Genomic DNA, 16714 nt, shown 5'->3' with positions numbered 1-16714 from the left:
CATGAAACTTTTATTCTCATAGCAGCATTCCGTACAGGAAGAGACAATTATGCCCCCTTCGGAGGGGCACTGGGGCCAGGTTTCTCATTATCTATGTCATCTTCTGAGCCTCCTTGAAACTTGGACAGCATGGGAGTGTCAAAAACAGAGGGTGTGGATTTCATGTTGTCAGGGCATGCCTTTTGGGGAGAAGGTTTGGGACAGGTCCCAGGAGGCCTAGAACAAGAAAACATTTCCAGTGAGGATTGGCAGGGAGAAGTAATGTGATGGGTGGCTAATACCTGTCCGTACTTGTTCAGTACAAGCACCTGAGCACTGGTGAAAGCCACAGCACCCCTCAGGCATTACTGATAAATTAGGTGAAGTCACAATCATCCAGTTGTTTACATGATATACATATAAAAACACAGCAACAGTATGGTCTGGAATGAATTCCCAGTGGTCAAACCTACCTGCATGGTGTATTATGGTGTATAACTGCACAAAACCCTGGCTTTCCACCTACTCCAAAGTAAGCATCTGATCATGACAGTCAGTCCTATAAACTGCAGTGCTTCATTTGTTAGCACTCCTATGTGACGAATCATAAGCTTTTCCTCCCTACGGAGGTTCTTGACCACAATAAGGCTGAGTCAAAGGCATTCCTTTCTGCTGAACCTGATCCAGCACTGCAGGAGCAGAAGCTATGTTATCACTGACTTCAGGGAGAATATGGTCAGAGCCAAATTCCCCTTTCCTTCTCCCAAAAGAACACCCCACAGTGAGCCAAGAGGCCCCTCCTCAAGGGCCACAGTCCCATCCCTTTTTCACATGAAGCAGCACCAGCTGCCACTTCAGTGGGCTTGCTTGTGCAATACTGTGCTACACGGAAAGAACAAGGAACGCAGAATCTGGCGCTGAGAGAGCAGGTAACTAATGAGACTTACCTGGAGAAACTGGTGTACCTCAGCTTATTGATGTGCTTACCAGCCTGGAGGGAGGCATGAAAGCCGCTAGGGTTCAGCACTATAGGATGCAGATCGACCATGCTGTTGGAAAGAAGGCATCCAGGAAGAGAGTTAAAATTCACCACAGCCAAACTCTGCAGTGCCCCGTTCACTCTGGTTCTCTGAGGACAAGGGGAACCTGAGTGGGGAGATGACAGAGTCCTATAGGAACAGACTAGAGGGAAGAGATCCCTGCACCACACGAACGAGGCTGTCGGCAAAACAGCATTACACGGGCTGAAGGCACCAAGGGTGTGTACATCCTACACCAGACAAGTGCCTGCCTCCCTCCACCTGCATCACAGGTTCACTTCCCCTTACACCATCACGCCAAGGAAATGGGGACATGCTTCCTCTCCTCCTGGCTTTCTCACTCTCTCCTAGCCAGTACTGAGCCTCCCCAACGCCTCAAACCTCTTTTGGTTCATTGTCGACACGCCAGCCCAAAGGTGCTTCAGGTCAGTGTTTGAAGCTGTCGCTCTGTCCATCTATTGGAAACAGAAGTACTCATTAGACAATGACTCAAGAAGCGTTTCTAGCTAACCCAAAACTCAGTGCTGCTGCTGGGAAAGGCTACAGCTGGGAGCCTCCAAAGATGAGCATTCTTTACAGGGCCCGTGCTGGGTAGGTAGGAGATAGGGTAGCTGTGAGCTCCCCATGGCCAGGGACTGGGAATGGAGTAACTACTAGGAGAGAACATCCTCCGACTGGGAGAGCCTGACTTCCTGCTCCGATCAGAGGCCCTGTATTAATGCCCATGGTCTGTGTTAACTCCACACTAAAGAGGCCTTCAGCCTGGAGTAGGTGGAATGTGTGGCTATCGTGAGGGTAGCACAGTGACCCCAGTCAGCCTGGAGGACAAGCCTGGCTTGAGGAGATGTCAGAAGTGGGATGCGTAGGAACACAGTAGCGGAAGACCCAAGTACAAACCTGTCTGCTCATCTGTTCAGGAAAAGGTCCAAAGACCCTGGGCATGCTGAACTTGGGAAGAGCGATGGAGCCAGAAGCCCTGGCCTGGGAAGGGCAGAATCCCCCCTCCAGAGCTTGCTTCTTCCCAGCCACTTGCCTCGCACATCGCACTTTCACAGCCTTTGCAGCTATGAGAACAGAAAACAAAAACACACCTCCAAAGCATTTCACAGCAGCAGCTTTCACTGCCCAGAGAGGCAGGCAGGGCGCAAGGTGGTTGTTCAGTTCTTGTGAGGCCATGCATTTAACAATCAACCCCAGAGAGGAACTGGATGCTTCAGGGCTTGGCAAGAGAGCCTTGATCAGCTGCCCTAATGCAGCCCATGGTGGCTGCTTGTGGCCCACAGGAAATAAATGTGAAGGGTCCCGGTCAAATTCCTAGTGGGTGACTGTCTATCTCCCCTCCCCCTGCTCCCCTTCCACTGACCTTCTCCCACCCTGCATAGCTGTACTTCCGTGCTAATGTGGAGAAATGCTAGTAGGACAGTGAATCTAGGGACAGAGGATTTTGCCATCCAGGCCTGTCAACCTAGCAGCTTTCACCAGTAGTACATTCAGAGAAGACATTCTTCTTAAAGGCCCTGATTACTCCCTGCTTAAAGACACTTTCCTTCTGAAAGAGAACAAAATCCTGGTGCCATGGAGACCCCCAAGGAATGCCCAGAGTTAAATCAGTTTTGATTTGTTGGGGTTTAGTCTAGTGCAGTGACATTCCTGTTGGTCCTGTATCTCCCCAAACCCATTGATCTTGTTTAGCCACCCATCCTGCCTGGCTCTGAGCTGTGGCAAGAATGCCAAGCAGTGTGCATACACCCACACCCCCATATGCACTCGTACTCTGTGACCGACGTAGCTTGAGTTTTTATGACTATAGAAAATAGAGACTGGCATAAAGAGTTGTTGTAGCTGTGTTAGTCCGAGGAAGAAGAGATCTTGGTAAACTCAAAAGACTGTCCCTCTCACCAAAACAGGTTGATCCAATACAAGCTATTACCACACTTACCTTGTCTCTGTAATATCCTGGGACCAACAAAGCTACACCACCACATAAAAATGAAACACAGCTACAATATATCAATACATCATTATAGGCTATTCTAGTCTAGGGAGTGTGATTTTCAAAACACCAGAGGCAAACACACGTATTTCCTATCTAAACAAAAAGCAGCCAAGTAGCACTTTAAAGACTAGCAAAATAGTTTATTAGGTGAGCTTTCGTATTTTGCTAGTCTTTAAAGTGCTACTTGACTGCTTTTTGTTTTGATAGTGTATAGACCAGCCCGGCTTCCTCTCTGTTAGTATTTCCTATCTGTGCATGTAAAGGCTAGAAAGACACACAACTAGCTCTTGCCATGTGCAGTTACCTGAAATGCAAGTGGAACCTCAGTAACTACATACACATTTTTGCTAACAACTTTGCCAGTTAGACCCACTGCATTTTAAAATAGGAACATGCTTTCTCTGAGTAAGAATGGCATCAGCAGACGCCCTGGCTAGGGGAATACTTATCAGGGCCAGCAGTTGCCCTGCTTCAAGACAGTCCCTGAGCACCTGAATTCTGTCCTGCAATGGTTGAGTATCAGATGTTAGGTATATTATGACTCCCAGGTGATACGCCTCTGATGGTTAGAAGCAGGATACCACACTATTGAGCTGTCTGTTCTTGTCTGCTGGCATTTATGATCCACAAGTGTGAGCATCCCTCTAATGGCAAGCACAGGGTGGTGTGCACAAGCTTCAGACTTGCTTCTCTGCATCTCTCCCAAGTATTACAATCCAAACAACTCAGCCAGCTTTCCTTGCTTACACAACCAAACTGTCCCCTGCTGTGGGTGTGTGTGCCACTTCAATCTCAGGATGGACTAAACTAACATTTGCCGTAAGTCTTAATCTTCCCTTAACAGCAGACCTTCAACAGAAAGGCTGCAGCTTCAGCCCATGCAGTTCTGATGTGCCCATCTCTTTCTCATCAAGGCTGTTTTGCAATTATCATTCACAATTAATTCTGTCTGAACTAAGAGCCAGACTCTGACTCCAGCCTCCCTGTCTTATAGCATCAGAGGGGTAGCTGTGTTAGTCTGGATCTGCAAAAGCAACGAGGGGTCCTGTGGCACTTTATAGACTAGTGACCTGCATCTGACGAAGTGGGTCTTTGCCCATGAAAGCTCATGCTCGTACATTTCTGTTAGTCTATAAGGTGCCACAGGACCCCTCGTGTCTTATAGCGGTGATGAGTATCAAGCAGGAGAGCGTTTCCCGACCCTCCTCTCACTCCGTTATGGTGGAGAACCTGTGAGAGAAAAAGTCTGCAGTGTGCCACACACGAGGGCAGCATTCTGAGGGAGGCAGTGGCTTTTCGCTGGAAATGTTCTGTGTGTTTCTCTGGCTCAATGGATCTCTCTGCCATTAAGGTAAAAGCTTGCCTGCGTGAGGCAGAACTTTCTCAGGAGCTGGTCCAAGATTATGGAAGTAACTCCCTCAGGAACTAAGATCCATTGCATGCCACACCACCTGCCACTCCAAGTGCAAGATTTCTTTGGCCAGCCATCTTTCGCAAACGTAGGGCAATGTGTACAGTTATTTAAAAAGCAAACCTGCCAAAACAAGACTCTCCACTGCACACAATTCTCCCTGCGCAGAGAGGATGAGAGACCAAATGACAAGTGGCGGGTGTTAACACACTGCATTACTGATCCACTCTGGGAGGACACACAGTCCAGATACTGTGCTGATGAGCACAAGAACCAACACAATACATTTCAGTGACCCTCCCTCCTCACCCACCCAGTCAGTTGGTACAAAGAAGGTGGCCTCAATGTTCTTTGTGTCTCACTAAAGTGACCCTATTTCTTAAAGTAAAAGCTGGATGGCTGGGGCTCACCTGAGCTCCCCCAGCCCCATGTGCAGGGTCACCAGAGATTACCCCTGATACAAGCCTGAGGCTGACCCCCTGAGCTCCAAGCTCCCTGCCTCCTGCAGCTGGGGCTGACCTCCTCAAGCCATCTGCAGTTGGAGGGGAAGGTGGAGTGGCATGTGGTGGGGCCCTGAGCTTCGCACACCAGTGTCAGGCAAGCTGGGGCTGGATCCTGGAGGGGGCAGGAAGCAGCTCTCCCACCGCCACTCCTCCTCCCTCTCAGCTGGGGGAATGGCAGCTCAGCACATCCCGGAGAGAGCCTTCCCCCTGCTCTGATTGGCTGGAATTCTGGCCAATCAGAGCTGTGGAGGAAAGCCTCTCCAAGGCATTTCTCTGGGCAGCTGTTCCCCCCGCTGGGGGAGGAGGTGGCAGCATATGCAGGTAAACAACCCCCATCACTCAGAACCCCCAGCCCCAGCCCACTCCTGCACCTTCCTCTTGCCCAGACCCCCTCATCCCCACCCTGCTCCTACACCTCCCTTGTGCCCAGACCCCTCACCTTCAGTCCACTTGTGAATGTCCCAACCACTGCTCCTAGCCCATTTATGCACCTTGCCTCCCACCCAGATCTCCAAACCCCAGCCTACTCCTGAACCTGCCTCCCACCCAGACCTCCACCCTCAGCCTGTTCCTGGCCACCCAGACCCCAAACACCCAGGCCCAGCCTGTTTCTGCCCCCTCCCATCTGCCCAGACCCCACTCCTGCTCCCAGGCAGACCCTTCCTGCATATTGAACCCTGAATCCTCCATTTTTGGTCCTACCCCAGGCCCTAGAATAGCTAATCTGGCCTGGGGGAAGCCCTGAATCTCAGTCCCCTATTCTCCACCCTCTCTGCCCCTGGGGAATGAGGTGTCAGGAGCCACAACAGTGAGGGTTTTGCGGTTTGTTTTTTTGTTTTTGTTTTTTGCTTCTCACTTTTATGCAGCCCTGACTGAGTTTTCTGTAGGTCAGCGGCTCCTGATCCAAAAAAAGTTCCCCACCCCTGCCCTTGGGCGCATACCTGACTTTTTTGTTAAACTGGTTATCTTTTTGTTTGCTCTTGCCAACTGATTAGCTGGGAAGAGTACACAGGAGAAACATATCCTTTTATTAAAATAAAAAAGAAGAAAAAGAAGTCAGGACAGAGCTTAAAAGGGGACTGTCTGGCTAAAATGGACATACAATCACCCTTTGTCTCACTCTAACCTCCCCCTCCCATCCCTCAAAATCCTCCTGCTGAGAAGGTCCAGTCAGAGGGCATTCAAATGGCTGGCTGCTAACAGTCTGCAGCAGCTTTCAGGATATCCTCTCCCACTGCAAAGACAAGTCACTGTTTCCCTCCAACAGGAAACAATTCACATGGTCCATATAGTTCAAGCCCAGTCAGCAGGAAGCTGCTCGGAAGAGATGGCACCCCTGGACTCTGCAAGACGTGATCTGATCCACATTGAACAAGTAAATTGCTGATCCAGTGCATACCCAAACTGGTGGCAGGAAGGAGGTGAGGCAATGCTCCAATGTGAGGCAGGTAAGAAATTCCAGGCAGTGGCACAGGCTAAAATTAGACTGTGACCCTCCCTTGCTTATTACTTGGACATAAAAGCACCTGCTGGGTTTAATGATTGACTCCAGTGTCCAGGCACAGAGGTGATACCATGGCTGCAATCCGGGTTCTCCTCTCCCTCTTTGTTGGTCTAAGTGCTTATTATTTCTACAGCCAGGAAACCCTATCTGCAGGTAAGCAAACCTGGAGAGCCTCCAGGGAATTCACACCCCTGGAACAGCAAGCGCCTAGGGGTGAATAGATCAGATCAGATCAGATCCTTCCCTGCTAGCCAAAAGCACAACTGAAATCAGGACAGAAATTTGTGGCACTTTCGCAGCTCAAAGTTAAGGGAAAAGATGATCCCCATTTGGTGACTACTCTCAGCACCCAAAGCAATTGAATATACTTCTAAAACTAAACTAGATCTATGCCAATGATCTATGTAAGAGGCTTGTGGGATGTTGGAGCTGGAGAAAAAATAGAGGCGAACAGAGAGAAGAGCCAATGTAAAATGGAGGTAGTAGAGTGGGGAGTGTTTGGCTCAGTCTCCACTGTAAGGGCAATCACCCCAGTGAATTTAGATAAGGCAAAATGGTGATGAAAACGAGCCCACCAATGCCCTAGAGAAGCCAAGTACTTTACTAAGGACCCACTATAACAAAGGAAGCTTGTAGCAGCTGCATCAGATTTCTCCAGGGGCTGATATAGGAGGAACACTGTTTCTGCATAGCAAAGACAAACCAGGGCTTGAAATAACCTTGTACCGGAGGCTGCAGAACCCAAATATCAGGAAAAGGAAAAAATACTTCTTTCTACAAGGAGCCAGCGTGTCATGAATGAATAACTGTAAAGGGTTAACTCTTAGAGGGTCTGGGGATAGGGGGGCGGCAGCCAGGTAAGCCAATGGGAGGAAGAGAAATTCTTTTCAACTGTCAACAATTGCAGTCTGAGGGGTTTTTGTCTAGGTTCTGTGACTGGAGCAGAGAGAGAGACCAAAAATGTTGATGAATCCAGTAAAGAGCCTGGCCACATCATAATCAGAGCAAGGCTATGTAAACAGAAAGGAAATGTTTAGTCAGGTTATCATTTATTTGGGACCTGACATAGAACTTCTCTGGCTGGTTAATGATTTTTTTCTGGAAGCCCTGACACAGTGCAAGATCCAACTTTTTGGTGCTTTCCATAAGCTCCCTCTGGGAACTGGAAACTACCATAGGAGCAATGCATTGGGAGAACATGCTTTCTTTAATAGTGGGCAAGGCCACATTTGCAAAGAGAAGCATTAGCCAGTGAAATAGTCTTCCAAGAGAAATGGTGAAAGCACCATCATTTGGGGTATTTAAAGCAACCCTAATAAATGCACCATATCCTGGATTGGTAGGGAGAGGGATGGGGGGAACAATAGGTTCCTTCCTTCCCTAATTTGTCCAATTCCACACAAGCCCATATCACAAGTGGTCTCTGCTGCAACAGGTCAGGCTGAGCAAAGGTGTAACAACTCCCCAGCTATACAAGCAATATAGTGCCAGGACTCAGAACTACATGGACTAACTGTACTGCTAGAGTATCACTCCCTTCGTATTGCCGATGAAGAGACAGATCCTCTTCAATGGCATAAATTGCTGGGATTTAGAGAATAAGTGTTGGAGTCCTGGGCTCCCTGATGGCTAGGATCATGGGGAACCAGTGGGGTGATTTCCTAACAGCTTTTTAAACCTCCAGACATTGTGCGAGGGAAGCGTGTGCTGGTCACTGGTTCAAGCACTGGCATCGGAGAACAAATAGCCTATGAGTTTGCACGAATGGGAGCCCATCTGCTCCTCACTGCCAGGAGGGATCAGCAGCTCAAGGAGGTAAGACTCCAAAGGAAGGCAACCCAAGTGGGTGGTGAAATAGAACATTTGGGCTTCTCTAATACCCACTCTCCAATCCCACACAGCAGGTACAGGGGTAGCCAAACGCAGGACACGTTGGCCCACCACTCGCATACAACTCTTCCCTCAGGGGAAGTTGTGTTCACACTGGAGGCCAGGCTATGGCCTTGAGCATGCTGCTGCAAATCATCACTTCTTTGCTCCTCAGCCCAATGTGATGTTTCAGCTGCTTCGGTTCCTTCTACTTCATGCAAGACCGAATTCATGTCCCATCCATTAGCCTGGGGCAAACAGAAGCAGAAAACTCTACACTCTACTCTGTGTTATGAAACAGCTGCTACGCAGAAGTCTCCTGCAGTGTCCAGTTCTTTGCTGAAAGCTGCTCTTTTCTCTTCAGGTGGCACAGAAGTGTCTGGAACTGGGGGCAAGTTCTGCCAGGCATGTGGTGGCAGACATGAACAACTTGGTTTCAGCTCAGAATGTCATTGAAGAAGCCAGAAACAAACTTGGTAAGACTTGCATCTTTTCCCTCCTTTTCTTTGCCCTCCTGAGACAGGGAAGGAGACAGACCTCTGCTGGGTCATCTACTCCAATCATAGGTGCTGCTATTCCCTGAAAGAGGCAGCTCCATTCTTCTGCTAACAGGAAAAAATCTAGGGGCTGGCCCCGCCATGCGGATTCCCAAACACCAACTTCCCATAGGGCTAGTGGAGCTCTCTTTCTCATAACTAATTACTTCAACTGGCAGTGGAAATGCAGAGAATTCCAGAGTGACTAGCTTCACTGGTCTTCCACAAAAGGAGGACTTCTCTGTGCCCCTGCTCGGAAATCCCTGCACTAAACCACAGTGGTAGCAGGGCAGCTTCACAGGGAAGTGGAACAGCAGTTAGTGTTATGCCATCATAGATGTTGAGAAAAGGAGCTTATTTTAATCAACAGCTACTGATTCAGACCAAGCCACTTGTGTTCCATGTCAAATGGAATTAAGCACTATTTCTCAAAACGGTGCACTCGAGTATGCAGTGAGTAGCTGCAAGCAAATCAGACACACAGTAGGTGCTAGGTCAGATGAATGGAGAGAAGAGAAGGAAAGTCTGAAGTGAGGGTGGGGTAGGCCTCCAGCAGTTTACATACTGGAGGAAAAAGCAGAACCTGACTGCATGTGCCTGAGATGGCTCTGAAGGTGTATGAGCAGGATGGAGTTGTGAGTGGTTTCCGTTAGGCCCTGACACCAAAGCCATCATGAGCATCAGCTGGGAGCTATGGGAACAGCTGCTGTGCATCCCAACTCTGGGAACAAAGAGTGGGAGCTAGCTTGGGACCCAGGCTAACAATACCAGAGTCCAGTTCCATTTCCTTTTAAGGCTGTGGGAGTTCAGCCATTGACTTCACTGGCAGTAAGTCCAGGTCCACCTCAGAAATCTTTTTGACAATGTGTGTAGATCCCAGTGCAGATCTCCTGATGCTGGCAGGACTCTGATTCAGAACAGCTGCTATCTTGGAGGGGACAGAGGGCAGTGTACTGCATCCACCCTGATCCCAGAACAAATGCACATAACTTCACCTGAATCTGAGTTTCCCTTCTCTTTCAGGCGGTCTTGACTACCTAGTTTTGAACCACGTGGGGGGAAGTGGCCTGTTTGGCGCATTCCGAGGTGACATGGCAGAAGTGACCAGAACTATGACCGTCAACTTCTTGAGCTACGTCCAACTGACACTTTCTGCAATGACGATGCTGAAGGAGTCTCAGGGCAGCATCATTGTTATATCTTCAATGAGTGGTAAGGCTGGCTGCTCCTTTCAATGACCAGTGAGCACATCCAACTGGCTCTACACTGTCAGACCATCCTCACAGCTAACGCTGCTAGTGGAATCATTGTCTGGTCCCTCCACAGAACACACGATTAGTTACAACCACCACCAATCTCTTCGTGCTGGTTACAAGGGCTTTTAGTTCCAGTGAACTTTTTTAGTGCATGGGTAGCTGAGGATGAGTAGTTACTACTCTCCTCTAATTTTGTCTTCGAAAATGCTCTGTTTGCTGTGATCCTTCACCCATCACAGAAATGCAGCTACCCTGAAGGTTTGAGTACTGACTCAAAGCACAATGAAGACAGCCACCTATCAAACCATCAACACTACAGGTGTTCCCTGGAGGTCTTCTCCTGCATATGGACATGTCCTGACACTGTTTCACTTGCGTGGGGTTGCCCTGTCTCAAAGAAGGCACGTTTGGTTACTGAGGTTGTGGGTTATGCAACTGAAAAATTATCTGAACAATATATTTATATCTACACAAGACACTCCAATTTGTTCTCTGACAGCTCTACTGGTGCAAAACTACTTCCCTCAGCGAATTGTTTCCTGGGTGGAACTTCTCAGTTATTCCCATTGGTTTGATTCTTTTCAGGTCGCATAGCCGCCCCATTCAATCTCCCCTACTGTGCATCCAAGTTTGCTCTGGAAGGATTCTACAGTTCTCTACGGAGGGAGCTGCACCTTCAGCAGACCAATCTCTCCATCACAGTTGCTGTGCTGGGATATATTGACACAGGTAAAACAAAAATGCTGCTCTCTCCAGGGGAAACCCAATCACTATGCTACAATACGCAGTGTAGGAGGGGATTAACAACATCCAGACATTCAGTGAGAATAGAGGGGAATAAAGGGAGCTCAGGAGACTTATTACACAACAATGATCTTAAGAGTGACAGAAAAGGTTTGGGAGTTGGCTCCTGTAGTTCAGAGAGTTCATGCTACTGACTGCATGCAGATGCTCCCTTGTTAATCTGGGATAAGGGAGGAAAGGAGATATCCTATGTGATAATTGGTCTGTGTTTCCCAGACTCTGCTCTGAAAATTGTTGGTGATAAAATCATCATGAAGGCAAGCCCCAAAGAAGAGTGTGCACGGGAAGTGGTGCGGGCCGGTGTATTGAGACATCGAGAGGTCATATACCCTTACTGGAGCATAAAACCATTTCTGCTGCTGAAGGAGTGGATGCCGACCTTGTTAGAAAGATTTTTAGACAAATACTTTATCCTGGAAAATATCCTCTAAGCCTCAGGTCAGTTCAGTTTCACATGGAAGCACAATACAAGTAAAATCCTGTTCATGCAGTGGGTCAGATGAGGTACTGGACTCATGTTTCTATTGGAGATTATCTAATCAAAGTGCATGGAAAGCAGAACCTTAGATTACAGGAGAGGGTGGGCTAAGATTCTCCTCATGAGCCCCAAAATACCTGCCTCAGAGCTGTGCAGGGCCATGATGAGCACATCTCCAGCTTTCTTCACTCGTCTCTAGCATTGGGACACCCTGAGAGCTTGCACAGTCTCCTTTAGTTAGACTGTAACCTCCAGCCTGGCCTGAGGTGCATGTGTAGCTGCCACAGACTACCTGCAATTCCACTCACTAGACCGCAGAGCAGGGATACAGGGAGCACTTCCCATTCAGGAATACCCCAGGGGTGTCCAATACACTCGCCACATGTAATGAACAGAACACTGCGTAGTGAATACAGGGGTGGCAAACCCGTGGCTCTTGAGCCACATGCAGCTCTTGGAGTCTTTAAAAGTGGCTTCTCCTGAGAGCTGCAAGCGGGGAGAGCCGTCCACCTGCTCCACACATGCATCCCACCACTTGGTGGGAGAAGCATGTGGCAGCCCCGGCAAGATGCCAGCATTGAATTAGAATGGGGGTGGGGGTGTGCCTGGCTCTGTGGGAGGGGATCAGTCGGCGGGGCTGGGGTGCCTGGCTCTGAGGGAGGGGGAGGGATTTACTTGGGGGTGGGGGCTGGGAGTGCTCGGTTCTATAAAGTTTTGTCTAATATAATGTGGTGAATATGGAAAGACGACAACCACAAGTGTGGCGATCTTTGAATTCCTATTGGACGCCACTGAACTATCCTTTCCCTACTCCTGGAAGTAGTTCAAAACTATGCAGGAGTAAAGGCCCTGGGCAGGCTTCAGAGCCGCTTCCTGCTAATTAACCCAGAATGATGAGGGAATCTCTTCCAACCTGTTTCAAACTGTAAAATGCCAATACACACTAGGGAGCTTTTAGTGTGCGGGAGCAGGGTCCACACAGCTAGTTAGCATGCAGCATGCTGAAGCACTGTAGATTGATACCCCAGCTTGCCACACAATTAGTGCTTGTACGCACATACACACGCACCATGTACTACTTGGTAACTAACAAAGAGGCAGGTGGAGTAAGAAGGACACATCAGAGCTACATTGTAACCAAGGCTGAAAATGCCCAGCAGAATCCAAACAAGCTAATTAACAAACAATCACTCCGATATTTCTACAGCGTATTTCATCCCAGACATCCCAAAACCATTCACAAACGTTCACACCTAAAACACCACTAAAACACAGTCAGCTCTGGGGTGGGAGAGTGGCAAACAGGCCCACAACAGGTGCCCTGTGAACAGGAACTTTTGGCCCAGGACAAAGCGAAGTGGGGAGGCTGGGTTGTCCAGGTACTAGGCTTGGAGACAGGAGAATCTGGCACCTTTCTCAGCTGTGCCACCAAACTCCCTGTGTGACATTTAACAAAGTCACTTCACTTCTCTGTGCCTATTTCTTTATCGGTAACTGATAACACTGTATATGTCCCCCCAGCCCCCTTGTAAGACATTCAGATCTAGGGATGAAAATCACTGGAAGATGCTAGCCTAAGTGAAATTGCCTCAGAAATGGGAAGAGTGGATTCAAGCCTGCTGCTTCAAAGAACTTTTAGCAATTTCAAGCATGTGCTTAGACTCCTTAGTTAACCATTCCCTGTAGGGAAAGGCACTATTACAACATTGCTGAACTTTTTTCTTCTGAATCACAAGCCACACAGGTAGAGAAGGGAAGCCTAAAACTGACAGGAGGAGGCAAGATGGGAAACTTCCTAGAGTTGCACTGCAGGCCTAAATGGAGACGGACGCACAGGGATTACCCTGAGCATAGTTGTTCACTTTCTGCATGTCTCGTTTCAGCTGCATCACCTTCTCTTGCATTTCTGCAATCCCCATAGAGTTACAGTAATTCATCTCTCCCTGAAGTGTCCAGAAAAACTTGGCCTAGAAAATAACATTGGGGGAAAAAGGAAGGTAAGGCACAACTATTAGCCTCTGCAGTGGATGCTGCTAATAGCCAAAGTGTATTGTTGGTTCACAGAAGCACTCCACCATCTTTCCAGTATCCCACATACCAGCTGTTACAACACTGATATTCTGTTTGTCCCTCCCACTACTTTCCCTTCCTGCCACAAGAACAAGAACAGAGTAACTGAAAACCAGTGTGTTCAATGAGAGGAGCATTAGTGATCTGCAGTCACAAAGGTGGCGTTGAGCTACCTTTTTACTCATCTGGGTCCAGCAGTGAATATAGCTGCACCTTCTCCCAGCCCCAGTGTAAACTGCAGCAGTCTTAGGGCTGCTCTAACATTCTGCTTCCCATAGCCCCAAGTAAACCCTGCTAAACCCAGAACAGCTGTGGTCCTGAGCAATCTGGTTATTACCTAAATGCATTCCTATGCTATGGACTAGGAGCTGGTTGGGAGCAGAACTTTTACACTGGTTGGGCAGCTCCCTGCACAAGAAGCAGCCTCAGAGGGGCATTTACACTCACTTTTAAAGCCTCTTTACATGGACAGGGTCGTGACATACAAAATCATCAGGTGCTTTCAGCCTTCCATTAAATTAATATAGGTTGTAATCAGGGGAAAATTAATGTCACAAAGCAGAATGAGAGCTAGAGAGTGTATCTGAGTCAGTTTAAGGATCTCTTACTATAGGGAAAAGGAGGAAAGCCAACAATAGCCAATAGCTTCAGTATTGCTTTCTCTGGCAATTCCAGACCCTATTCCCTGCACATTTCCCAGCAAACAGACAAACAAAAACATACACCTTAAAAAAACTACATACATTTTCTGTGAGGTGAGGGAAATTTGCCCCTATAATTTCCTAGCAGTGGAAATCACATGACTGGATTCATATTGACCAGATTAATGTACATCATCACAACCCTGTGACTTCAGTAACATTTAACTCCTCCCATGGCATGGACCCTTCTGCAAATAGTGCAATGAGAATCAGAGTCAGCAGAGGGACACTAGAGGGCTGGTCTCTCTCAAGATAGCACTTCATTTTCCCAGTCCCAGAAGAAACTGATCCAGGTAACAGGATGGGGCTACATCTAGGCTTTTCTACACTGGGGCAAGGGTGAACCCTGAGAGGACTGCAGGTTTCAGGAAAGCTCATGTACCATTTGGAACACACTTTTTCCTCATCTTATGGCACAGACACCAGCAATCTAAGGAGAAACAGGAAAGGAGTGGTGGTGTAAAACTACAAGGTGATTTGTCTCATTATTAGAGCAGGCCGAGTTCCTGGCTCTGAGAGACATACTGTCTTGCTGTCATTCCTGATACAATTCCCTGCCACCCCACATAAGCTCCGATATTTTGGAAGGGGTTGCACAGGCTGTTATCCAGGAAGGCAATGCAGGTACCTTTAAATATGATGCCAGGCCAGCTGCCTCTTTCTCCATCTGCTTCTGCTTCCGCATGACCCTTTCACAGATCCCTGGGCACTGCTCCATGTTTGTATACAATTCTTGCAGGCACTGCTCAGTGTAGGATAGAGACTGTGCTTCAAAGTCCTCTGGTGAAATCAGCTTGCAGAATGATATACTGAGGGGGTACTCATTGTCAAACTCATCCAAGGTCTCCATCCTATTCTTCACTAAAGACAGACAGTCAGTATAGCTACCCTGAATGGGAAAGGGAGCCAGCACTGTTACTTCCTACTGAAAAGTAGAGGCCTCCCACTCTTCCCATTCTATGGCCCTGACACACAGGAGCACAGACTTGCTGTGGTATTAGCAACATATAACTACCCTAGTGCTGGCCTCTCCTTATAAGGATCTGTGTAGGAAATATGGGCTACGTCTACACGTGCACGCTACATCGAAATAGCTTATTTCGATGTAGCAACATTGAAATAAGCTATTTCGATGAATAGCATCTACACGTCCTCCAGGGCTGGCAACGTCGACATTCAGCGTCTACGTTGGGCAGCACCACATCGAATTAGGCGCTGCGAGGGAACGTCTACACGCCAAAGTAGCACACATCGAAATAAGGGTGCCAGGAACAGCTGCAGACAGGGTCACAGGGCGGACTCAACAGCAAGCCACTCCCTTAAAGGGCCCCTCCCAGACACACTTGCACTAAACAGCACAAGATCCACAGAGCCAACAACTAGTTGCAGACCCTGTGCATGCAGCATGGATCCCCAGCTGCAGCAGCAGCAGCCAGAAGCCCTGGGCTAAGGGCTGCTGCACACAGTGACCATAGAGCCCCACAGGGGCTGGATAGAGAGCGTCTCTCAACCCCTCAGCTGATGGCCGCCATGGAGGACCCCGCTATTTCGATGTTGCGGGACGCGGATCGTCTACATGTTGCCTACTTCGACGTTCAACGTCGAAGTAGGGCGCTATTCCCATCCCCTCATGGGGTTAGCGACTTCGACGTCTCGCCGCCTAACGTCGAAGTTAACTTCGAAATAGTGCCCAACATGTGTAGCCGTGACGGGTGCTATTTCGAAGTTGGCACCGCTACTTCGAAGTAGCGTGCACGTGTAGACGCGGCTACAATGTTGCTGAAGTTCCTGGGTGCTTTAGAACACCCTCACACAGGCAAATAAGGTGGTAAGTGATCCTCTCGGGCAGAGCTTCTCTACATACATGAATATTGGCCCTAAAGGCAATGCTGGGACTGTGTGAGGGATGTGACTTCCAGCTGATGAGAGCTGACTCAGTATGACCGAGGTGACAGCAAAGCAGGCCCCTTCAGGCTGTCCTGCCCACAGGGAGGGTATGACAACCTCCACTTGTCCCCACCCCTGGTGCCGCCAGTGCCCCTGTGGGATATGTGGGAGTTAAAGTGTGACAGGCCATGAACAGCTGGACCATGACCCCCAAGTGACTGGCCCATGATGATCTCCCCCCACGCTCACTCCCCCTATCAATTGACAGGCAAGAAGGGATATGCAGAAACGTGGAAAATGTGGGGGGTGACAGACCAGCCCAGCACACCTCAGGCACAGTCCCGGCTCCAGCACTCTACTCGCGCTGGGGAAGGCGCAACAGCTGGAGGGAAACGGAAACAGATCAATTTCTGAAACCCCGCTTACGAAGAGGGGGGGAGTGGGCGTGTCTCTCTTCCATGGAGTGTCCCCTATGGGGGTGAGTAGTGAGGGAAGGGAGGGGTCCACATCACCTATGGGGGGAAGTGGGCGTGGCTCCCGGCTCCCTACCCCGGAAGCGGCCGGGGTCCACGAACTCCCGGTCCCCTGCGGAGGTGCGGGTCCTGCAGGCTCCACGTGTCCCTGGCGGCCCAATGGGGGAGGTAGGGCGCCCGGGCCGCTCACGTGACAATGCGGGAGTG

At 49.0% G+C, this 16714-nt stretch overlaps 2 protein-coding genes across 3 annotated transcripts; one reads left to right on the top strand and one right to left on the bottom strand.

Annotated features, from left to right (window-relative positions):
* Positions 1-2: 2 nt before the first annotated feature.
* LOC142022472 (uncharacterized) lies at positions 3-16665 on the bottom strand. Its single transcript, XM_075012334.1, has 7 exons — positions 16547-16665; positions 14776-14998; positions 13220-13343; positions 1917-2083; positions 1401-1474; positions 927-1028; positions 3-216 (listed from the first exon to the last, which is right to left on the bottom strand). Exons 2-7 carry the CDS (start codon positions 14995-14997, stop codon positions 48-50), a joined length of 858 nt encoding a protein of 285 aa, XP_074868435.1. The 5' UTR covers position 14998; positions 16547-16665; the 3' UTR covers positions 3-47.
* On the top strand, positions 6064-11900 carry LOC142022630 (hydroxysteroid 11-beta-dehydrogenase 1-like protein B). Of its 2 annotated transcripts, none has more exons than XM_075012682.1 (6): positions 6064-6377; positions 8118-8248; positions 8667-8778; positions 9862-10050; positions 10680-10823; positions 11115-11900. In XM_075012682.1, the coding sequence occupies exons 1-6, from the start codon at positions 6359-6361 to the stop codon at positions 11327-11329; spliced, it is 810 nt and encodes a 269-aa protein (XP_074868783.1). In that variant the 5' UTR covers positions 6064-6358; the 3' UTR covers positions 11330-11900. The 2 variants fall into 2 exon arrangements, with proteins under 2 accessions (XP_074868783.1, XP_074868782.1); XM_075012681.1 differs by lacking the exon at positions 6064-6377 and adding an exon at positions 6433-6586.
* Positions 16666-16714: the final 49 nt, after the last annotated feature.

Source organism: Carettochelys insculpta, chromosome 18, assembly GCF_033958435.1.
Source record: "Carettochelys insculpta isolate YL-2023 chromosome 18, ASM3395843v1, whole genome shotgun sequence".
Lineage (NCBI taxonomy): Eukaryota > Metazoa > Chordata > Testudines > Carettochelyidae > Carettochelys > Carettochelys insculpta.
The sequence above is the reverse complement of the archived record's forward strand: the minus strand, read 5'-3'. Positions and strand labels throughout refer to the sequence as shown.

What these genes read in the sequence shown, in the direction of transcription:
- LOC142022472 (XM_075012334.1), bottom strand. Translation starts at nt 14,997, where the DNA reads ATGGAGACCTTGGATGAGTTTGACAATGAGTACCCCCTCAGTATATCA. An exon ending in AGTGAACAACTATGCTCAGG is followed by an intron (nt 2,084 to 13,219) that starts GTAATCCCTGTG and finishes CTGTTCTCATAG; the next exon opens with CTGCAAAGGCTGTGAAAGTG. An exon ending in AGGTACACCAGTTTCTCCAG is followed by an intron (nt 217 to 926) that starts GTAAGTCTCATT and finishes TTCTTGTTCTAG; the next exon opens with GCCTCCTGGGACCTGTCCCA.
- LOC142022630 (XM_075012681.1), top strand. Translation starts at nt 6,505, where the DNA reads ATGGCTGCAATCCGGGTTCTCCTCTCCCTCTTTGTTGGTCTAAGTGCT. An exon ending in CCAGGAAACCCTATCTGCAG is followed by an intron (nt 6,587 to 8,117) that starts GTAAGCAAACCT and finishes TTAAACCTCCAG; the next exon opens with ACATTGTGCGAGGGAAGCGT. An exon ending in GGGATCAGCAGCTCAAGGAG is followed by an intron (nt 8,249 to 8,666) that starts GTAAGACTCCAA and finishes TTTTCTCTTCAG; the next exon opens with GTGGCACAGAAGTGTCTGGA.